Source organism: Quercus suber, unplaced genomic scaffold (genome assembly GCF_002906115.3).
Source record: "Quercus suber isolate HL8 unplaced genomic scaffold, Cork oak 2.0 scaffold_91, whole genome shotgun sequence".
NCBI lineage: Eukaryota > Viridiplantae > Streptophyta > Magnoliopsida > Fagales > Fagaceae > Quercus > Quercus suber.
The window spans coordinates 1538063-1562081 of NW_027069556.1; the positions used below are offsets into that span (position 1 = coordinate 1538063).

Consider the following 24019-nt stretch of genomic DNA (forward strand, 5'->3'; position numbering starts at 1 on the left):
CCAAATTGGGGAGAAAATAAGGGAGAAAGTGGGCTTAAGATGGCAAATTACCATTTGCCCCGTGTTCCCTTCAATGTTGGTTTTCTTTTTCTTTTTCTTTTTTTCCTTTTTAACGTCTAGTTTTTTAATTTATTTTGTAAACATATTTTTTTCTTATAAATTATTAAAATTTTTAATATAATAGGGGCATAAGAATAAATTTATACAAACACCATTTTCTATCTTCTCATTTTTTTTTTCTCAACCAAACAAAAGAGTTTTTCATTCTTACATTTTCCCACTCCCCAAACACACATGAGAAAAAATTAAAATTTTTTTATCTACTCACTTTTCCATCTCCACAATTTTCTATTTTCTTATTTTTCCATCATTCAACCAAGCAAAAACCCTATTCTACACTTTGGCCCTAAACTAATGGTGTGTTTCATTGGGGGTGAAAAGTGGATAGATAGAAAAAGGGAAGAGGAAAAGTGGAGAGAAGATACAAGATTCATTGTTTGGTAACAAGAAAAAAGGGAGGGGAAAATTGGTGGTCTTAGGCTACTTTTCCATTTGAGCCAACCAAAAATAAATCACCGTAAATCAATAAAAAAGCGAAAACGGGTGCAACTTCTCTCAGTTGTAAAAAGTCAATTTTGCCCAATTATTTCATTCTGACGTAAATTGCGTTAACCGTTAAGGCATTAACCAAAGCATGTTTCTTTAAATTTTTTTTCCTTTTCTTTTTTCTTTGTCTTGAAAATGGTCAGTACCATGAAGGCAAAAACCATATATATATATATATATATTATTTTTTTTTTTTTTTCGTCTTGAACGTTTAGTACCAGAACCACCAAAAATAGCCACCAACGGCCTATTGTGTGTGGGTTTTTTTTTTTTTTTTTTTTTTTTTTTTTTTTTTTTAATAATTTGAATTATTAAAAATAGTGATTAATATAATATATAAAAAAAATTAGAATGACATTTAAAAAAATTATAATGTTTTATATATCAAGGGTATAAGAGTTTTTATTTTGGAGTAATAAACACACACACACACACCAGTGGCGGCACCACGAACACCCTGACCTGAATTTTTTTTTTATATATATAATAATTAAAATTTTTTTATTTGTTTACCCTTAAAAAAAAAAAATTAGGAACACCCTCAAATTAAAAAAGAAAAAAAATTATTTGTTCTACTTTCAAGCAAAAAAAAAAAAGCCCCAAAAAAAAAATTTTGAACTAAAATTTGAAAAAAAAAAAAAATTGTAACAGAGCAAGCAGCAAGCCCATGGATTCTCAAAAAAAATAAAAATAAAAAATAAAACAACGGACGGCGAACCCAACAGATTACAGAGGTAGCAAACCCACGGGTTCTCAAAAAAAAAAAAAAAAACCAAACCCCAATACAGAACAAATCAAACCTCAAATCACTAAATCAGAAATCACTAAAGGCTAAAGCAAACCCTAAGCTCCTAGAATCTCCTTCACAGTCCCACTAAGATCCTTTGCCATAGACCTAGGCTTCATCACCTTAACGATCTCGATGACATCGTTGAGCGAGATGTTATCGTTGTGCTTGATGTTCTTCGTCTTCTTCCGGTCGTGCTCTAGCTCCTACAGCACCTTGATGACCAGCGTGGTGGTGGAGGGCACCACGGACACCTTGGCCTGACAGTTCTGGACCGTTAGCTTGACCATTACATGGAGGCCCTTCTAGTCCTTGGCGGTTTTCTTGGCTATGTCTTTGATCTTCTTCGGGGAGAGACCCAGTGGACCGATCTTTAAAGCAAGTGAACTTGCCGCTCCGACCTCACCTTCGGTGACTTGGACGTACTCGTCCACCACCTGTGAGGGATCAAGCTTTGGAGGCATCTTTTGGGTCTCTGGTGGTGGAGCTTAGGGTTTGAGGAGCTTCTATGAAATAGCTATAGGGGCGTTGTGAAAGTGAGTCAAAGAAATTGTGAGGTATTTCATTTTACTAACTTCTCTCTCTTTTTCTCTCTGACTCTCTCAATCTCTCAGTCTCTCTCTCTCTCTTTATTTGAAATCACTGAAATGAAATGAATGAGAGTCTATATCTCTTTCTTTATTTTTTAAGACTAACTTTATCTGATTCTTTTGAACTGTGATTGGCTGAAACTTTAACTTTACTAATATTTTGCCTATTTTTTGACTTTTTGAATTTGGCTTTATCTTATCCGTTGGTGTTGGTTTGTGTTGGTGTTAGTGTTGGTGTTGGTGTTGGTGAGATATTAATTGTCTTTTTGTGTAATGCGTATTGTGATTTGTGATTGTGAAATTTTCTAATTGGTAGCTGGCTCTTATGATTAGGGGCATTAGGCATGAGGCTTGTTTGTTGAGTGGGGTGGGGAGTGGATGGGCACATGGGGCCGGGTGGGATATTTGAATTGGGGGAAGTAAATGCACATGAGATGTGTGCTAGTGCAACTAATAAACATTAATTTAATTAACCCATAATTAATTGGGGAAAGTAACTAATAAACAATAATTATTAATTTAATTAATCAATACATTATAAAAGACAAACAAATTAAATTATGTTAGGCTAAACAACAATTAATAATTTTTATAATTAATGAAATAACAATATAAAATATTATAGTTTATAAAAGACAAACAAATTAACGAAACAACTAAACAACAATAATTAATAATTTTATTAATATTTCAAATGAACTTATAGTTTATTGTTTATTCTTTTGCTACCCTAGGAAAAAATCCTGGGAACTTATAGGAACACTTTGAGAAAAATTCTTGGAGTTGCCATTGACACACACACAAGAGAGAGGAAAAAGGGTTCTAATACAAAAGCACACAATAAACTCTACTCAAAAGTTATGGTAACTTTTAAGGGAGAGTGGCAAGTTATACTACACACAACACACTCTCTTAAGCAATGTAGAACAATTACTCATTTTTTTTTTTTTTGAGAAACAAACACACACACACACATACAAGGGAGAATGAAATGAGTTCTAACACAAAGGCTTAACACAAACTTCACTCAAAAGCCATGGTAACTTTTAAGAAAGGGAGGGACAAGTTATACTACACATAACACACTTTCTAAATTTATATAACTACTTCTTCCATTTTCTCACTTTTTTCCTCAACCAAATAAAGAAATTTTCTATCCCTCCACTTTTTCATCTATCTAACCTGATGGTGTAAAGAAAATGCACTAAATTTTATCTCGTCCATAGGGGCCGTCCATGACAAAATGTAAAGAATGGGATGAGGGGCTCCTACGCTCGTCCCTTTTATACTCGTCCTTCCTATGTTCATCCCTAAAGCAAACCTCGTCCGTCTTTAGTAATGGACGGACGAGGTTATTGGACCTTGGGCTTTTTGATGACTTAAGTTCCTCCAAACGTAAAAGATGGGTTGCGCCGTTATGAACCAAACCCTCCATTAGCCGTTATAGAGCACAAGTCCCAATGAGGTAACTTCCATGACAGTTATGGAAGTTATCTTATAATCTTCTGAATTCCTTAATAACAGGAACGGTTGTTAAATGAGTAAGCGTTCCACAAATACTATATAAGCATTTCCAAATGAAGAAGTGAGGTATGAGAAACATTTTTTTTTTTTTTTTACAAAAAACAAAGAACTTTAGAAATACTTTCTTTTAGCCTGTAATAACGACTGACTTTACCATTGGAGGATTCTAGGCCGGCCTCCACTGGTCTTCTCTGATTCTACATTTGTCTTTTCAGGATTCGGCCTCAAGATCACCAACGACTGAGATTTTCAGCCTACTGATTTTCCAGGATTTATCAGTTGGCATCGTCTGTGGGAAAGAATTATTTGTCGTGTTTGAAGTTCATTTGTTGAGTTATGCAATTTCTTTCTTTGACAAAGGGCTGAAATGGTTCGGACAAGATCAAGGGCTTCTAGTAACCCCTTTCGTGGTCATCAATCGGCGCTTGCCATGCAACCATCTTCTGTCCAAAACGTGCAGTCAATGGCCACTGCCATGGCAGAGGTAACTCGCCAGAATTAGGAATTGAGAAGGGAGATTAATCTCAGAAGGCAATGGCATAAGGCCTATGGAGAAAAACATGGACAGAGCCAAGGAGATGGAAGAAATACAGAGTTGGAGAGCTAATCAAGGGGCACTACACCAAGAAGGGTGCCACACTTAGAGAGGGAGATGAACCAGATGAGGAAAGTTATGGATGAGATAAAGGAGAACATGAGAAGGACAAATCCCGTAGAAGACTTCGTTCATAGAACTGATTCTCCCTTTACAGCTTCCATCAATGGTCATCCTTTGCCATCAAAGTTCAAGATGCCTTCTTTAGATTTATATGATGGGACGCGTGACCCTTTCGACCACATTGCCACCTTCAAGACTACCATGCACCTTCAAGGGGTTTCAGATGAGATAATGTCTAAAATTTTTCCCACTACCCTCAAAGGGCCCGCGCGGGTGTGGTTTAGCAAGATACCCCAAAATTAGGTAAGTTTTTTTGAAGAGTTGAGCAAGTTATTTGTTAATAATTTCATTGGAGGACAAAGGCACAAGCGTTCCTTGTCTAGCTTGTTAACCATAGAACAAGGAGAAAATGAAAGCTTGCTGTCTTTCATTACTTGTTTCAATAGAGAAGCCTTGGTGATGGATGAGATGGACGATAAGCTATTGCTAGTGTCCTTCCACAATGGAATCAATTCTGACCTGTTTTTCCACAAGCTTTACAAACAAGAGCCTCAGACTATCGCTGAACTCATCCATTCAGCCCAAAACTTCATGAATGCAGAAGATGCAATCATTGTCAAGAAAAGGAAAAGAATGGAAGCAAATGATAGGCCATAATCTGAATGACCCCTTGTGATTAAACCAATTAATTACTTAGCCAAGTTATTAATTAATCAATTTATCATACAATTGCGTGGAAGCATAAACAAATCACCAAAAACTAAGTATGCAGCGGAAATTAAATAACACGATGATTTGTTTACGAATGGGGAAAAACCTCGCGACAAAAACCCTACCGGGTGATTTTCAGGTCACCACTCCTGAAACTCCACTATTATCAAATTAAGCAGTTACAAGTAAAGGAATCTTAAGTACCTTACCAACCTACAGATGAACCCTTACCCCAATACCTAATTGGACTTGATCTGTAGTGACAATTTCCATCTTTGATGCACGGCTCCCAAGTACGTGACTAACCAATGCGAGGATCCCAGTGCGTGACTTCAAAACACCAACTTAAGGAAGAGAGGTTGGCTGCAAAGTTCTTCAGTTCATCCTACACGATGAAGATCAGGAAGATGCTTGGTCACAAAGCTCTTTGGTGCAAATACACAGCAACTTCTTCAGAGAAGATGAACTAGGTCAAGAACTTCGTCTTTGATCACAATTTGCTTGAACAGAGATTGCTCAATGCTTTTGCAACTTGTGTACAACTTAACGGCTCTTAAAACAATCCTTTTATATGTTTAGAGTTTGGAGAAAAGAAAGCCCAAAAGCATATTCACGAATCCCAAGAAAATCAGATCAGAAAATCTGAAATTATAAATCTTGACAGATAGCAGGTGTCGAGGTAGCTATCGAGCTCGAGCTTTAATGAATTTGCACTTCAGCTTGCTTTTTCTTGGACAGACTTAATGTCTTCAACACTTGACCTTGAAACCTTGTTTCTTGAAGTATTAAAAACATCTAGAACTACCCAATTACAAGTAGAGTACGTTTTGTCAAAGGATTTAGCCAATTTACATAAATAAGTGACATATGTTCTTAGCAAGTGAAAACACATATGTCCTAACAATCTCCCCTTTGGCAATCCGTAACAAAACTACAACAAACAAATAAACATATGAGAGAAGTCATAAATCACTCAACTCATATTTACTTGTTGAATACAATAAAATCTATCCTAATACAAACTCTTGAAAAACTTTGCAAGAAGAGAGTTTATGGCAAGTAGATTTTGACAACCTGTATTTCTGAAACATTTTAAACAAAACTCATCAAGGCATCTTGTGTGAAACTGAAATAATAGATTGCATACAAGTATAAAGAACATGTGTATAAAGATAGAAAAGAAACAACACATGAAGATAGAGGTGAAAGAAACATACATCCATATATAGAGAAAATAAGTACAATGTATGTAAAACTGGTCAAAAGACCTCATATACAAGATCAATGTATCTATAAAGAATAGAAAAGAAAAGATACATTAAAACCTTACTACATCCCTCAAAAANGTTATGTGTCAACAGTTTATCGAAGTGCGCTCTTAATTTGTCCATTTAGTAAGGGAAACTATTAAAGCATTGCGACAGGACTTCAATTTGAGAATAAAATGGGATTTTAGTACTTTAGTTGTTCTTGAGTGTCAAACCTACTCTTTCTTAGTGGCCACATCTGTGGAAGAGTACTGAGTGGTGTGCTTCTTCAACTTTTGCACATGATGTTATTGCTCTTCCTTGTGATCCTTTTGCTTTGTTGGTTGTGAAGTGACAACGCATGCTTTATGTTAAGGAAGACTTTGTGGGGGATGAAGTTTTATTCTGTCAATAGAAATTGATGAATCTTAACTTTAAAGTATAGATGAACTAGTACATATAGAGCACATGATGTTATTGCTCTTAACAATTTTATAAACAACAGCATTTAATTAAATTAAATAAAATTAAAGGTAAACTTTCGAGGCTACTACTGGACCATATTTCATAATGTTTCCCTCTGAGTGAGGGGGACCTGTAAAAGACAGAAAAGAATGGTAGTTAAACTTCTGTGTATGGTTGCTAGTTAAACATCTTTCATTCCTATTAACATGGAAGCCACCTCCCTATAGAGCTTCTTTCTCTTTCTCTCAGAGCGAGGGGGACCTGTACAAAACAGAAAATTGTAGTTAAAATTCTTTGTGTGGTTGCTAGTTAACCATCTTTCATTCCTATTATAGTATTATTAAAATGTCACTTTTATATGCAGCTGAAAAGGATGAAACAAAGGGCATGGGCTCAGGTTGGGAACGGTTTGAATTCAACAAAGATGCTCCACTTGATGATGAGGAGATTGAAGGTCAACAATCTATACCCATAACAATGACTTTTGAATTTGTACTATAGAATATAGACAATGTTGGCCATACATGTCTCTTGGTTTATTATTTGCATATCATTGCCATTAAACTTTGATTATACAATATTGCTTTTATCCCATCTATAAAGTCATTAAGCTGCCACCTGTTACTGGTTGCTAGTTTTCTCCTGCATTCCTCTACTTTTTGTCTGATCCAATATTGAAAGATGTTAGCTTGGGTGTCTCCTTGTAACATAATCTATGGATTTCCAAATGTCAACAGAGATTCCATTTTATATTGTGCATCACATGCAGCTCAGTGTTAGTTCTGCTTGTGTGCAATTCAGATGCAGCTTAATTGTAATTACTCTAAATTTTACTCTCTAGTAATATTGAGACATTGTTAAGTACTTTTCTGGTGTAAAAGATATCATTGAAAATGCACAAAGCTCTAACAAGTATGACTAATTTTTTTCCAAATTTAGTAAGAAATCTAAGCTCAGAGCCTAGTGGCACTGGCAGCTACTGTTTTTGTGACTATATTGAAAAACAGAAAGGAAAAAAAGGGCAACGCTGGGGGACTCTGTTCTCCTGTAAATTCATTCATTGCAGGAAAATAGGGCTCACTCTTAAGGAATTTGCTATTTTGGCTATCTTATTGCCATCTTTTGAGAAGCAAGTTAAATGATCATTTTGTTTTGCTCTATTATTCACTTAGAGATAGGGCTAGCTCCACAGGTTTGGAAGTGACACTTTCATTCTATAAATGGACTTTATTGCAAAACAGAATTATAGGTCTTCTACAAACCATAGGTCTTTGCCCCTTTACCTTCTCTCCCTGTGTCCTGCCTTCCCCAAGAAATACCTCCTTTTTTTTACCCCAAATAGTTTGTCTGCTGCAATGTTCCGATTGATCTAACTTATTATCATCTGACTGGTGCAATATTCTGCTCACAGAATTTCTCCCTCTCTGTGCCATATGTTGGATTCAAATTACAAGGTCATAATATGAGCCCAACAATTGATTGAGGGATAGATTCAATGTAGAGACATCTCAGGTGTTTGGGGTGTCCCGTAAATTGAAAGACAACATTTTGCTATGATAATCTCTTATGAGCTGTGGATGAGATAAGCAAAGAACTGATGGTAGAAAAAAAATTTGTTTACCATGTCTGCAGCTGCAGAAGACGATAAAGCATTAGTCAAGCACATTGGCCAGAGCTTTCGCTTTTCTGCAGTGGAGGTATTATGGCCCATCTTTTCTGCTATCTGTTATTCACGATAGTTTCCATTTGATAATCATGCATGTTAGTTGTGACAATTTGGTTCTCATGATGTGAGAGAGAGAGTTTCTTGTTTCCAATTGTAATTTATCTATTGTGATTTTTAAGACAAGAAGAGAGGAACAAATTAAAGCTGCTCATGATAAGGCCATGTTTGGAGCATCATCAATTCTGCCTTCCATTAGTACAGAGAGTGAGCCTGAAATGGAGGACGACAAAGAGGAAAGCAATGAAAATGGCCCTGTTACAAGCCTCTTAAGTGATAAAGTAAGTAATTTCACCTGCTTTTGGGGAGAGAGGTAGTTTGGGATTGCTTGTGCATGATTTAAGTTATCATTACCTTGGTTTTAGGTACTAGCAAAGCAACAAGGATCTTGGCGTGACCGTGCTCGTAAAGTGTAGGATAGATCAACAAGCTGATCGGCAGCATCAGCGACTAACCAAAAGAGTCTCATGTAAGTATTTCATCAATCATGCCGGAAGCGGATGCCATGCATGTATGTTGAAGTTAGTTGGAAGAAACCTATGCCTCTGAATGAATCTGTGCATGACCGAGTATGTTATATTGTTATTGTTGCTACTTGTTACCGTTGTACAGTTAGGCTTGATGGTGGAAAGATTCTGATATCATCCAAATTTTGGGGTATGAAAGAGGAAAAATCCTTGTTTCTTTGTAACAAATTTGTGAGAAGTAGGAGCTTTTTTGCATATTTTTTATGAATTGTGATCATCGCTACATACTGCTCATTTTTAATTGGCCCCCACTCCGCCCATGCTGCTTGACAAACCTTTCCGGAAATAATTGGCAAATAATTGTGCTATATTCTGTTACTCCCATACCATTTCCTCTCAAGATCAGAATGACCATTGGTTGATCTATTGATTCTTTTGTGAATGAAATTTGTTGCAAATGACTACTGCAAGATGCATGTGAATCCAAATGATAAACTCATATAGGTAAGGTTGATGGGCAGTGAACTTTTTTTTTTTTTTTTTTTTCCGAGTTGTAAACTAAGCAAAGCATAAGTAATGGCCATGATACCTGAAGCAATGGTGCTGTGTGGTTGACACCAATTGCAGACAAATCCGCATCGTGTCTTTGTCATTGACCTCATTTTCTCTCGAATTCATAGATAACATCAGTTTTACATAAATTTATAGTGGAAAAACAAATTGTGAATGTGGGTAGGTGTTAGTCAAGCAATTTTCAAGTACTATGTAAAGTAAAATGTTTGTTTTGATCTTATACATTTGCAATATGTTTAATTAACTATTTCTCTTTTTAGCACAATTGATTGTTGCTCTACTAGTTGGCATCTCTTGATGTTCCAATTGAGTTATTCAAAATTTAAATCCTTCATTCTTCAAGTATCAAATTATCATGAAAGGTTGGGAAAAAAAAACACCATTGACCCTTTCTTTTATGGTTGTTCATCAGTCGCTCGTATGCTTTTACAGCAGGAGCCTAATTTATTTAGTCTACTAGTAATTATCAACGACAGGCGTTAACAAATACTATGTTCTATTACACAACCACTAAGAAATACTGTGTTCTCCCATTACACATACCAGTGGGCGCTAGACTAAGCAATGGACCTCTTAAAAGTTAAAACAAGAAGGTATATTCCATTACCATATCCTAAGGTCTAACATTGCTTGAGATTTAGTCTAATGCTTAGGTCTATTCTATTACTAATTATGTCTAAGACATTTTAAAACTTACTAATTTGGTCTTTAAATCAAAGTTGGTCTTTTAAGACAGTTGAGAAAAATGACTAACGGGTCTAATTAGGCTTAGGGACCAAATTAGTTAGTTATGAAATATCTTGGACATAATTGGCACTAGTTCAAATTTGAGGGTATGTTAATGGAATATATATATATATATATATATAAAAGTAGTAATAGAATTGAATATTTGCATTAGTATATGCAAAAGTTCTTGTATATCTTAGCATAAAAACTTTCATTTATATTTTACATTTACTTTTCAATACAACTCACATCAAATTATTTATTTTACATTACATTTTATTAAAATATTAATTTTTCTTGACTCTTAAAGTTTATTTATCTTTTTCACACACATCATCTACAATCCATTTTCTTTCTTCATTCTCATAAAAAAATAATAACAAATTAAATAGTATCAATATATTATAACAAAATTGTAAATTTATACAATTACTCATTTTAAAGAAAAAATGTGTATACGAAGCATAAAATTTACATATTTTTCTATCTTATATTTAGTATTCGTTTAAAAATAATTTATTTAGCTGAAATTAAAATTTTTTTGTTAAAATTACTGTAAATAAAAAGTAAAAGTTAGTTAAAAAGTATATTAAAATTCATAAATAATATAAAAAGTATAATAAATTTCATAAATATTAATAAAAATAAGTTAAAATTATCAATAAACTGAAATTTTCAGTTTGTTCTTACGCACACTCTCAATGGTGCGAGTGCACGGCATAAATTTTCACATCCACTTGATCAAGTGGCTAGCAATATTTACATTATTTATATCTTTCTATTTTAAAAAAATAAAAAAAAAAAAAAAAAAAAAAAAAAAAAAAAAAAAAAAAAAAAAAAACCCCACACACAATAGGCCGTTGGTGGCTATTTTTTGGTGGTTCTGGTACTAAACGTTCAAGACGAAAAAAAAAAAAAAAATATATATATATATATATATGGTTTTTGCCTTCATGGTACTGACCATTTTCAAGACAAAGAAAAAAGAAAAGGAAAAAAAATTTAAAGAAACATGCTTTGGTTAATGCCTTAACGGTTAACGCAATTTACGTCAGAATGAAATAATTGGGCAAAATTGACTTTTTACAACTGAGAGAAGTTGCACCCGTTTTCGCTTTTTTATTGATTTACGGTGATTTATTTTTGGTTGGCTCAAATGGAAAAGTAGCCTAAGACCACCAATTTTCCCCTCCCTTTTTTCTTGTTACCAAACAATGAATCTTGTATCTTCTCTCCACTTTTCCTCTTCCCTTTTTCTATCTATCCACTTTTCACCCCCTATGAAACACACCATTAGTTTAGGGCCAAAGTGTAGAATAGGGTTTTTGCTTGGTTGAATGATGGAAAAATAAGAAAAAAGAAATTGTGGAGATGGAAAAGTGAGTAGATAAAAAAATTTTAATTTTTTCTCATGTGTGTTTGGGGAGTGGGAAAATGTAAGAATGAAAAACTCTTTTGTTTGGTTGAGAGAAAAAAAAAATGAGAAGATAGAAAATGGTGTTTGTATAAATTTATTCTTATGCCCCTATTATATTAAAAATTTTAATAATTTATAAGAAAAAAATATGTTTACAAAATAAATTAAAAAACTAGACGTTAAAAAGGAAAAAAAGAAAAAGAAAAAAGAAAACCAACATTGAAGGGAACACGGGGCAAATGGTAATTTGCCATCTTAAGCCCACTTTCTCCCTTATTTTCTCCCCAATTTGGGGAGAAAACTCACTCTTCACAAAATGTGGGCTCGGGGAGAAAATTGTTTTCTCCCATCTTCCATCCTTGCAATCAAAAACACACACTAAGGGTTTGTTTATGATCCACTTATTTTGCTGAAACTAAAAACTTTTTGCTAAAAATATTGTAGATAAAGGTAAAAGTTAGCTGAAATAGTAAAGTAAGACTCATGAATAGTACCAAAAATAAGCTGAATAGTAAAATAAGTTGACAAAAATAATCTTGCCAAACAAACACTAGGGTATGTTTGGATAACGCTTATTTTGTTGAAAACTGAAAACATTATAGTAAAATAATTTTAAAAATGTATGAATAGTGTCGTGGGACCCATTTTTAATGAAAGTTTTGTTAAAAAAAAGGTTAGTGGGTCCTATGAACAATGCACGGGACCTACTAAACAGTACATATTGTCTCCTGAAAAGCTGAAACGCGTGCATCCAAAAAAAAAAAAAAAAGGAAAAATGCAAATGCAGCAGGCGAAACGCAATCCAAACGCACAATAAGTCACTCAATGTTTTCTCTCCCTCATTTTCCATCCCTCTTGTTTTCAATCCAACCAAATGAACTTTAAGTCATTCAATATGCCTAGTTTCCCCAAGAGTGGCACTCTATCCCAATAGACCATCCCCAATCAACATCATTTTCTAATCTAATTCTATATGATTTTTGTAAAATATATTGATAAGTAAAATGAATAATTACATAGGAGGAGTGTTTGTTGCCCTTAGAGCACTCACAACAATACTTGTATGATAGAAAAATATCACATTTTAGTCAAATAAACCCAAAATTCACCCACATCATGTTATGTAAAATTGTGTAAAAATATATAGTTGCTACAGCAAATGTATAAATTTACACTAGTACTATTCATTTTACATTTAATTTTTTATTATTTCTTTATGTATTTTGAGAATGAAGTAAGAGAGTGGATGATGATTGTTGCATATAAAGAAAGGGAAACAATTAAAAATATTAAGAAAAATCATATTTTAATAAAATGTAGCGCAAAATAAATAATCTAATATGTGATGTTTTGAAAAATGAGTACTTAAAATTAATGTTATTAAATCCGTTTAGTTCCAGCCAGAATGGCAGGAATATCTTGTATCGAAATGCAATCCGGAACAGTAATACCATCCGTTCCACCTCGGGTCCAATTCCGATTAGTTTCAGGTCATTCATTAAAATAGAAAAAGTAAATTCTTAAACTAAAATAGACGTACATTTTTACCCGAGCTGACGTGAATGGTCTATTTAGAACTTTTCAAAATTAGTTCTTTAAGGGGTAAAGACTCTTATGATGGAGTAAATTTTGAATTTGAATTAGTTTCATATTAAATCATATATTTTCCTCTATTGCTTAAAAAAAAAAAAAAAGGGAAAGAAAAAAAAATAAAAGAAGGAAAGTATAGATGGATGATGTTTCTTTCTTACTCGTAAAAGACAATGGTCTATTATTGTTGCTTCCTTCATTTCTTTTCAAGGAACGTTCACTCTTTGTTTTTTTTTCTTAATAATTGTCCTTCCCTCACTTTTGTCTTGGAAAATGATTGTTTAACATCAAAATTAGGTAGTATTTCTTTCACAACTTATTGTCATTTTGGTTTTTTTCTTTTTAGTTATATATAGGGTTCAAGTTATATATGGTGTAACTCTAAGCAATGTTACATTTCCCAATAACTTGTTATTAAATTCATATTTTAAAAATCTCACCGTTGGATCATATGTTTTATATGTTTTTAACATGCATGCCAATTTTCATGTCAATCGAATGTTATTTATCATTTGATCCATCAACTCATCTTTTATCCATCATTTTAAATTACAAAAACTTGAATTTAAACAATTGATTATTGACTTAATTATTGAGTTTTGATCTTCTTGCAATTTTGCAAGTATGGAAAATATACGAAGATAATGTAATCCACTAATGGATTTATCAAAATTTACATCCAATTAAAAAATATTGAATAGTGTAACATTACTTAAAATTACACCAAGTGTAACTAAAACCCAAGGGAAATTTGTAGTTTTTTTATAGCATTTTTTTCCGAGACTTTATAGTCTTTTTTCAATCATTCATGGGAAGTCAGTGTAAATAGTTCAAATTTTAGGTGAAGTGAGTGTCTTATTCCAAACAAAGGAGAGGTAATTGTCAATCGGATGCTAATTTTCTTATTCCAAACCGTGAGTGTCTTATTCCAAACTGTCGAATCATATTTTCTATATATTCTTAACATGCATGCTAATTTTCATGTCAATCGGATATTATTTACCATTTGATCCATCGACTCATCATTTATCGATAATTTTAAATTACAAAAACTTGAATTTAAACAATTGATTAATGACGTAGTTATTGACTTTTAATCATCTTGTAATTTTGCAAGTATGAAAAATATACAAAGATAATGTAATCCAATAGTGGATTTATATCACTGCGCACCCTTGTTGCGGTAGTCACTCCATAAGTATAAATGCTTGTGGGGTGTGGGGGGTAAGAGCCGGGGTTCAAGTCTCTAGGAGGGAGCTTCACACACATATATACTTAAATTATGCTAGAATATAAATTTTATCTTGTAAAAAAAAAAAAATTGGTGGATTTATCAAAATTTACATCCAATTAAAAAATATTGAATAATGTAACATTGTTTAAAGTTACACCAAAAGTCTGTTTGATACTACTTATTTTGCTAAAAACTGAAAACTTATTGCTAAAAATACTGTAGCAAAATAATTTTTAAAACACAAAACACTATAGCAGTGAATGATTGCTGCGTTTTCATAGGCTTGATGGTCCATGAACATTGCTATGGGACCTAAAAAAAACACAAAACGCAACTTAATTGTTGGGCAAATGCACGCCAAGTGTAACTTAAATCTAAGGGAAATTTGTGGTTTTTTATAGCATTTTTTTTCTGAGACTTAGTAGTCCTTTTTCAATCATTCATGGGAAGTCAGTGTAAATAGTTTGAATTTTAGGTGAAGTGAGTGTCTTATTCCAAACCAAAGGAGAGGTGACCACCACACATCCCTAGTGCGATGGTAACTCCACAAGTACTTATACTTGTGTAGTGTAGGGGGGAAGGGAAAAGGGACAGGGTTCGAGTCTCCAAGAGGGAGATTCATACACATATACACTTAGATTAGGTTAAAGTAGAATTTTTATTTTGTAAAAAAAAAAAGTAGAGGTGGTTGTAATAATGAAAAACCTCAAGGGAGGTAAATGCCATTTTCCCTATATTAAAGTTTTGGGTTTTACCTTAGTTTCAAATTAAATCTTTATTTTTTACCTTATTTAGATACTAAGATAATGTTAACAAGGCCCAAAGAATGGTCCAAAAAATATTTTACAAAAGGTAGGCCAAAATAATTGTCGTATCTTCACACATAGAGGTGTACTGTTGGTACTTCTCATGAACTTGAAGTCAAATTAAAAGTTGAGGGTGCTTGGTGAGTCCAATGACCCCAATAGAAAATAGGCACAGAACCTTTCTCTTTCTTCCATTTCTTTGATTGCAAATAAACATCATTTGATTTTCCATGGTCTTTGATCATTGGGTCATTTTCCCCAAATAGAAAGAAGGGAGGCTCCAATCGAATCCCCATTTCATCTGTCAAATTGAAGTGATTGGCTAGGGTTAACCTTGATGCCATAACTACGCAAGGACAACTATTTTGCATTCAATGCAAGGTGGCTGTCAGTAGGTTCTACATTAAATGTGAAGGTGAATGACATCTTTCAAAACAACTTTATTCAATAATAATATTTTACTTACCTTTTTCTTTAAAAAAAAATGTGAAGGTAATAGTTAACTTCTCAAGGAAGCTAGTTGAGGTCTTAGGAAGCATCATGAGCAAGATGTTCAAGTAAACTCACTTAGAGCATTAGCATTGGGGGTGTAAAACATAGTTTTAAAAACCAGACCGGATCGGCCGGTCCAACTAATTCAATTGAGAACTGGCCTTCAATTTGGTCCGGTTATGGCGAAAAACCGAAAATAGCTTAAAAACTGATAAATAGTACAAATTAGCTGGTTCAACCCGAGAACCAGAAACTGGTGTGGTCGAACCGGTTTTGCTCCTCAAAATAAACTACGTCGTTTTTCAGTTTTTGCTCCTCAGTGATCTCACAATTCATGCACGCCTCTTTTCAAACTCCCTGCCTCACTCTCTCACTCACCTCAAGCTCTCAAGTCTCAAGACTCTCAACTCAACTCAAGCTCTCTCTACCTCACGCTGTTTTCTGCACGCACCTCTTTCAACCTCACGCACAATAGCACGCACCTCACGCACAGGTTTCTCGGTTCTTTTTTTTTTTTCCTTCTTGGTTGGTCTCGCCCTCACCCTTTGAGCTCTGCTTAATGTTCTTCTCCTTTTATTTTGATTTTGATTTTCTCGGTTCTTTTTTTTTTTTTTTTTTTTTTCATTTCTCTCAGCTTCATCAAGTAATAATTAATATTCTTTTTTTTTTTTTTTTATGATTTTGATTTTGATTTTGATCATTTTCTGGTTTTTTTTTTTTTTTTTTTTTTTTTTTTTTTTCGACTTCATCTCAGATTCTCAGTCCATGTTCGCGGCTTCATCTTAGGTTCTCCTTCTATGACTTCACTGGTAAGTGGTAACTTCAATTATTAGTTTACAATAGCATTTTAGTTTATTTGTGATTTTGTGTATGTTGTGGATTTGATTTACAGAGCATTATTGTTTGTGAAATATAGTTTACAGAGTATTATACTATTGATTGTGTATGTTGTGTTGATGAATTTATTTGTTGATAAAATGGTTGTTGCCAGTCTAAAATTATTGACTATTGTTTGTGTAAGTTGTGTTGATGAATTTATTTGTTGATAAAATGGTTGCTGTTAGTCTGAAATTATTGACTATTGTTTGTGTATGTTGTGTTGATGAATTTATTTGTTGATAAAATGGTTGCTGCCAGTTTGAAATTGTTGAGTGAAATGGAGTCTGCCTCTGTACCATCTAATGAACATGCTTCTATAACCAGGTCTAATGCTACTTCTTCATCTGTGAGAATGAAATGTGATCTTGCATGGGATCATGTTACTGAAGATTTGAAAGACGGAAAAAGTAGTTATAAATGTATACATTGTGGGAGAAGTGATAAAGGAGGAGGCATTAATAGGATGAAAGACATCTAGCTGGAATTAAAGGTGATGTGGCTGCATGTATGGGTGTACCTTATGATGTTAGGTTTCAAATGGTTGAGAATTTGAAGGAAATTTCAAAATCTAAAGAACAAACAAAAAAGGATCAAGAAACATCTAATTATTCGCGATTAGAGGACTCACTAGAATTTGAAGATGTCCAAGAAATTACTCCTAGAGGTAGGGGGTTAGGTAGGGGAAATAGAAGTGGTCCTAGTAGTTTTCCACCAAGATCCAATCTTGGCAAGAGAAAGGTTGATGACATTAGTAATTATTTCGCTCCTAGAACAACACCAGGGGCTCAACCTTCTATTAAAAGTGTGCTTGCTGGCAAAATAAAGAAGTGGAAGGTTGATATGGTTCTAGCAAGGTGGATGTATGATGCTTGCATTCCAATTAATGTTGTGAATTCTAGTAATTATCAACCTATGTTCAATGCTGTAGCTTCTTATGGTCCTGGATATAGAGGCCCAAGTTATCATGCCCTTTAAATGCCTTTGTTGAGAGATGCAAAAAGAGAAGTTCAATTGATTATTGATTCTCATCATTCATATTGGGCTGACACTGGTTGTACAATAATGGCTGATGGGTGGACTGATATTAGACATAGAACATTGATTAATTTCCTTGTCTATTGTCCTAAAGGAATTATTTTTATACGTTCTATTGATGCTTCTGACTTGGTTGAGGATGCTATTAATTTGAGTAACTTGTTTGATGAAATTGTTAATTGGGTTGGTCCTGCAAATATAGTATATTTGGTCACTGACAATGCTACAAATTATGTAGCTATTAGAAGAATTTTGTGTGGAAAATATAAGAACATTAGTTGGTCACCTTGTGCAGCACAATGCCTAAACCTAATTTTTAAGAAGATTGGGAAGATGGATCATGTAGCTAAACTGGCAAAGCGTGCATCCAAGATCACAGTGTTCATTTATAACCATGTGGCTTTGCAAGCTTGGTTGAGGATTAGAAAAAATTGGATGGAAATTATGCGTCTAGGGCCAACTAGGTTTGCTACTACTTTCCTTGCCTTATGGAGTCTTAAGGAACATAAGCATGACTTTCAAGCATTGGTGACTAGCAAATTTTATGTTGAATCAAGATATACAAAATATAAGAAAGCAAAGGCAGTGGTGAAAATCATTCATGACAATCCATTTTGGAATGATTGTCATGTAATTGTGCATATTATGTCACCATTGATTTGTTTATTATGCATTGTTGATTCTAATGAAAAACCTGTTGTGGGTTATGTATATGATGGCATGTATAGAGTAATTGATGGAATAAAAAAAAATTTCAAGGACAAGAAGAGACTATGGGAGCCTTATGTTAATATTATCAAGGATCGTTGGGATAATCAATTCTATAGAGATATTCATGCTGCTGCTTGTTGGTTGAATCCTGCATTTCAATATGACTCATCCACTCTTAATAAGAGGCTAAAGACACAATCTCCTATGACAGATATTATTGAATCAAAAGTTTTAGTTGGTTGATTGAAGTTGGTGGAGGAATTAAGGCTATTTCGAGAGTGTGAACAAACTTTTGGAATCCAACTTGCTCAAGAATCAGCCAAGACATCTTAGTCAGGTAAGATATTGTTTACTTTAACTAATAATAAAATGAAAATATGTTTTAAAGATCATAGCTCTTTTTTATATTTTTGGGATAAGTATAGCTATGTTTATTGATTCATTGTATCTTTGTTTTGTGTTGTATATGGAACTTAGATGAGTGGTGGAAGTTGTTTGGATCTTGTGCTCCAACCTTACAAAAGTCTACAATCGAATCCTTAGCCAAACAGCTGCCTCTTCAGAATGTGAGCGGAATTGGAGTGTTTTTGAACAAATACATACCAAAAGAAGAAATAGATTAGAGCATCAACGACTTAATGATCTTGTGTTTGTTCATTATAATTACCGATTGAAAGAAATGTATATATTATATAATCTCTTTATTTCAATGTTTTTGTGGGGAAATATGAGTGATTCACTGATTTGGTCAAGTGGGTTCTTTGTGATTGTGAAATATAAGTGATTTGGTTATTAATTATTCATTATGTTCATCTTATGATATAGAGTCAAAAGGAAGAAGTTCAATTTTGACCCTATTAATTATGCAAGTATTGATAAAATTGAATTTTGGGTAGCGGAAGATGAGGAACCTCAATTTTTGAATCATGAGGAGATAGAGAATGCATTATATGAAGAAGGAGCCTATCCAATCGAAGAAGGGTTTTCTAGCAATGTACAAAGATGTTAGTTTATAACAATTCTTTGGCTAGTTGCATATTTTAATTAAACTATTTATGATTTACGAGAAATGATTATTAGAATTGTTATTTCATTTATTGTTATTTGGTTTTGGAATTTGTATAGATATGGACAATGAAGTGATTGAGGATGATGATGACGTCAATTTGGAATCATTTGGTGAAGAAAATAATGCTTCTCCCGGATTTAGAAATAAAAATCATCCTATACATGTTAAAGATGAGAATGAGGATGATGATAATGATGTTAGTGGTAGAGCATTTGGTTCACATGATGATATTGATTTCGATTTTCTTCATAACAAATGAGGCTTGGGTCTTAAAACTTAGTAGTTGTTTGTTTGAAATTTTAAAACTTATTTGATATTTGAATGTAATGAACTTATTTGTTATTTGCCATTTGGATGTAAATATAATAGCTAATGAACTTATTTATTTAGTTTTGTTGAAAGTTTATTATGTTAAGGATGATTATTTTATAATATTATTATGTTAAATTCTTTAAAAGAATATTATATACTTATATACTTATATTTTTTTAAATAGAACATATTTATTATTATTAAATATATACTATCATAAATTTCTTTAAAAAACATTCTCTCTCTGTATCGGTGGCTCACTGCTGAATGGGGTTTTAAGCTTTTCAAATTTGTACTTGCAGATCTCCATTAGATCTTTATGCGTATTTTGAACGTTACCCTCACGTGCCTCATTCATTTTTCCAGCCGCTAGATCAGCTTTTTGGGAGCTTCCTGACATAAAAAGAAAAGTCATTTCTGTGATGGCACGTGTCAAACTAGTGCTTGGGCCCTCAGTGGAGCCCTTAGTTCCTGGCTCTATTTGCTGACTAGTACATTTGGGTGTAACAACTCGTTTGTTTCTAACTGAACGCTTTTTCCTAGTCACCAACATCCAAGCCCCAAAGCTTGGGTTTGGTTGCTGATCTGCTTTCTTCCCTGGGTGCGTGGGAGTTGGTTCAGGCTCCACATGATCGTCCTTTGGCTGCTCACGGTAACTGCAAGCTTCTTGTTTGTGCCCAACTCTACCACACCCAAAGCATAAGGAAGATAAGCCTTCATACAAGACTTTCTGGTACAGTCGGCCCACTTTAATGGTGTTAATCAGTCGTTTCATTAAGTCAATTTGAATACACAGGCGTGCGTAACTACCTCTTGAGTCCGATGCAGTATAGGAATCAATCCTCATCACCGGCCCAATGGCTTTGCCGATTTCTAAGAGGACCGACCTGTCGTAGAACTCAATGGGCAGCTCTGGAAATCTAACCCAGACAGCCACTGATGAGAAGCTAGCCTCAGAAGCTTTAAAGCAAGGTTCCCAAGGTTTAATGGCGAGGAAATGCTCTCCAATAAACCATGGACCACCTCGCAAAACTTTATCACAGTCCGCATCGTCGCTGAACTTAATCAGGAAAAAATCTTTGCTTAGCTCTACACAATTCATCCTAGCCGCTGGTTTCCACAGAGCATTGATCTTGAAAGTGAGGTAGTTATAGCCAACAGTTCTACCGAACACTTTCACTATCAAAGCTTTGGTCCAGGGAGCTCTGATACGCGCCTTGGTCTCCTTTGAGAGTTTAACCTCTGCTAAGCCTTCTGAGATCTCCTCAAGTTCTGAATCAGATTCAACATCATCTATTTCCTCTTTGTCAAAACGAAACGCTTGAGCGTAGGCACCTGGAATATCACCAATGAGGCTGTCTTTGTAGCTTACTTGGCTACGAGGTTGTACAAGAGGCCTGTCTCCACTACTATCCTTAAATTTTTTCACACTTCTGTCAAGTTCTTCTTCTTCTTCTCTGGTTCTCTGGTGCGCGTTTTGAAACTCTGGTTCCATCAGGCTGAGAGCGTAAAAGTTGACGACCTCTTTCTTTTTCTATAAAGAATAGGTCACAGACAGCGTTTAAGCTCTTGAGCTTGTTTAAGAGTTTTTGTGGGTAACGGTTGAGAGTAATGATTGGTATATGTCGGCTAACCTTTCTGCCTGTTGTATCAAATTTTGTGTACTTTTTCCTTATTTGCCTCCTTTCCCTAAAATTATAGTGCCAAAACCCAAAAGCCATTAGAGGGAATCATGTCAACTAAAATAAGGAAAAATTGACAGGTAAACTTGTTTTTGTTCTAAATGGGATAGAGAGATTGACTCTCAAAATCTTGATTCTTCTTATTTTTTACCCAAAAAAAAAAAAAAAAATTTTTTTTTTTTTTTTTTTTTTTTTTTTTTTTTTTTTTTTTTTTTGTATTGTATATGAAATTTAGATGAGTGGTGGAAGTTGTTTGGATCTTGTGCTCCAACCATAAAAAAGTTTGCAATTTGGATCCTTAGCCAAACAACTGCCTCTTCAGGATGTGAGTGGAATTGGAGTGTTTTTGAACAAATACATACAAAAGAATAAATAGATTAGAGCATCAACGATTTAATGATCTTGTGTTTGTTTATTATAACTACCGATTGAAAGAAAGGTATATATTATATAATCTCTTTGTTTTAATGTTTTTGTGGGGAAATATGAGTGATTCATTGATTTGGTCAAGTGGGTTCTTTGTGATTGTGAAATATAAGTGATTTGGTTACTAACTATTCATTATGTTCATCTTATGATATAGAGTCAAAAGGAAGAAGTTCAATTTTGATCCTATTGATTATGCAAGTATCGATAAAACTAAATTTTGGGTAGTGGAAGATGAGGAACCTCCATTTCTAGATCATGAGGAGATAGAGAATGCATTATATGAAGAGGGAACCTATCCAATCGAAGAAGGGTCTTCTAGCCATGTACAAAGAGGTTAGCTTATAACAATTCTTTGCCTAGTTGCATATTTTAATTAGATTATTTATGATTTATGATAAATGATTATTAGAACCGTTATTTCATTTATTGTTCTTTGGTTTTGGAATTTGTATAGATATGGACAATGAAGTGATTAAGGATGATGATGACAACAATTTGGAATCATTTGGTGATAAAGATGATGCTTCTCCTGGATTTAGAGATAAAAATCATCATATTCATGTTGAAGATGAAGAAGATGAGGATGAGGATGAGGATGATGATAATGATGCTAGTGGTGGAGCATTTGGTTCACATGATGATATTGATTTCAATTTTCTTCATAACAAATGAGGCTTGGGTCTTAAAACTTAGTAGTTGTTTGTTTGAAACTTTAAAACTTATTTGCTATTTGGATGTAATGAACTTATTTGTTATTTGCCATTTGGATGTAAATGTAATGACTAATGAACTTATTTATTTGGTTTTGTTGAAAGTTTATTATGTTAACTATGTTGTTTTGTAATGTTATTATGTTAAATTCTTTGAAAAGATGTTATATACTTATATACTTGTATTTTTTTTAAAGGAAACATATTTATTACTATTGGTTTGTTAGTTTTAATATATCAAAAAATTATTAATTATTTATATAATTTAAATAAATAATAATTAAATTATTTATGATGTCATCGGTTCAACCAACGATCGGGCTCCAATTCGACCATAAAACCTGTAATTAGCTCATTTTTCGGTTCTTTCATCTTACCGGTTTTTAAAACCATGGTCTAAAACACCCCCTCCCCCTCCCCACAATTGTTATTTTACATCCTCACATGGTCAAAACTTAGTTCCAACTGGGTTGCTATTGCTAAAAATATTTAGCAACCATGAACAGTGGATTTTTATATATACAACCCACTGTAGCTCAAGACATATAGGTTTTAATATTATTTTATTTTCACCTTTCCCAATTAAAAATAAAATACGCTCTCTCTTATCTCTCATGTCTCCATCTCCATCTGAGCATCTCTTATCAATTATCTCTCTCAACAAAATCAGAGGTTTTCTCTCTCAAATCAGTGCTCTCTCTTCTCCCTTTCACCAATCTCTCTCTGTTGCTTCTTTTCTCTCTGATCGGACCAAAATCATGCTTTGAAGGTTTGAAACGATGTTGATTCAGTGTTATGGGCTCCAGGTTGCTAGGGGTTTTGGGTTTTGTTCGTTGCAGCGGCTAGTTGTTTGGGGTTTGGGTTTGAGTATGGTGGTGGGTTGTATGGGTTTTGGGGTTTTGGGTTTGAGTTTTAGTTTGTAACTTTGAATTGGTAGTTTGGTGGTGAGTGGTGTGTGTAGGATGCTCGGTGGTGGTGGGTTGCTTGCTGGTTTGGGTGTGGGTTTTTTCTAGGTTTGGTGAGTGGTGGTGGTGGGCAGTGGAGGGTGGAGGGTTTTTTTTTGGGTTTTGATGTTTGTGGTGGGTAGCGGTCTGATCTGGGTTTTGATTTTGATTTTTATTTTTATTTTTGTGTGTGTGTGTGGGTGGGTATGGATATGTGACTTTTGGTGGTTGTTGATGGTGGTGTTGATAGATTCTAGGTGGTGGTGGTGGGTTGTGGGGTTGGTGGCTGTTGTGGCTGATTTTTTTGCTATGGGGTTGATTTTGGGATGGTTGGTTACTTGGTTTTGATTGTTGTGGTTTGGTTTTTCAATGGTGGTGGTTGGTGGTGGCAATTTTTTTTTTCTTTTTTGGGGTAATTTTGGTGGTGACAAATTGGGGTTTGTGGCTAAGTTTTGGTGGAAAGTAGCTGTGGGTTTTCTGGAGAGATAGAAAGAAGAAAAGAGGAAAGATTGATGAAAAAGAGGAGAGAGCAACATAATTTTTTATAGGCGAAAAGACCATTTTGGTCCATACATTTTGGCATCACAGTTAATTTGGTCTCTACCGTTAACTCACTAACGAAAATTGCT

General features: G+C 34.0%; 3 protein-coding genes across 3 annotated transcripts; all 3 read left to right on the forward strand.

The window, feature by feature from the left end:
* The first annotated feature begins 6933 nt into the window (after positions 1-6933).
* Positions 6934-9061, forward strand: LOC136067910 (uncharacterized). The gene is made up of 4 exons (XM_065774352.1): positions 6934-7042; positions 8221-8285; positions 8434-8592; positions 8677-9061. The coding sequence occupies exons 1-4, from the start codon at positions 6934-6936 to the stop codon at positions 8725-8727; spliced, it is 384 nt and encodes a 127-aa protein (XP_065630424.1). The 3' UTR covers positions 8728-9061.
* Positions 9062-17560: 8499 nt separating this feature from the next.
* LOC111991608 (uncharacterized) lies at positions 17561-19572 on the forward strand. Its single transcript, XM_024023395.1, has 3 exons — positions 17561-18482; positions 19141-19248; positions 19370-19572. The coding sequence occupies exons 1-3, from the start codon at positions 17561-17563 to the stop codon at positions 19570-19572; spliced, it is 1233 nt and encodes a 410-aa protein (XP_023879163.1).
* Positions 19573-21236: 1664 nt separating this feature from the next.
* LOC136067911 (uncharacterized) lies at positions 21237-22408 on the forward strand. Its single transcript, XM_065774353.1, has 3 exons — positions 21237-21286; positions 21891-22069; positions 22191-22408. Exons 1-3 carry the CDS (start codon positions 21237-21239, stop codon positions 22406-22408), a joined length of 447 nt encoding a protein of 148 aa, XP_065630425.1.
* Positions 22409-24019: the final 1611 nt, after the last annotated feature.

Bases quoted from the DNA above. Each gene is read 5' to 3' on its own strand.
- LOC136067910 (XM_065774352.1), top strand. From the start codon at position 6,934: ATGTCACTTTTATATGCAGCTGAAAAGGATGAAACAAAGGGCATGGGC. The intron at 7,043-8,220 runs GTCAACAATCTA...CCATGTCTGCAG, and splicing joins TGATGATGAGGAGATTGAAG to CTGCAGAAGACGATAAAGCA. The intron at 8,286-8,433 runs GTATTATGGCCC...GTGATTTTTAAG, and splicing joins TTCGCTTTTCTGCAGTGGAG to ACAAGAAGAGAGGAACAAAT.
- LOC111991608 (XM_024023395.1), top strand. From the start codon at position 17,561: ATGGCTGATGGGTGGACTGATATTAGACATAGAACATTGATTAATTTC. The intron at 18,483-19,140 runs GTTGATTGAAGT...AATTTTGGGTAG, and splicing joins TGAATCAAAAGTTTTAGTTG to CGGAAGATGAGGAACCTCAA. The intron at 19,249-19,369 runs GTTAGTTTATAA...GAATTTGTATAG, and splicing joins TTCTAGCAATGTACAAAGAT to ATATGGACAATGAAGTGATT.
- LOC136067911 (XM_065774353.1), top strand. From the start codon at position 21,237: ATGATTGGTATATGTCGGCTAACCTTTCTGCCTGTTGTATCAAATTTT. The intron at 21,287-21,890 runs GTACTTTTTCCT...CTTATGATATAG, and splicing joins CCTGTTGTATCAAATTTTGT to AGTCAAAAGGAAGAAGTTCA. The intron at 22,070-22,190 runs GTTAGCTTATAA...GAATTTGTATAG, and splicing joins TTCTAGCCATGTACAAAGAG to ATATGGACAATGAAGTGATT.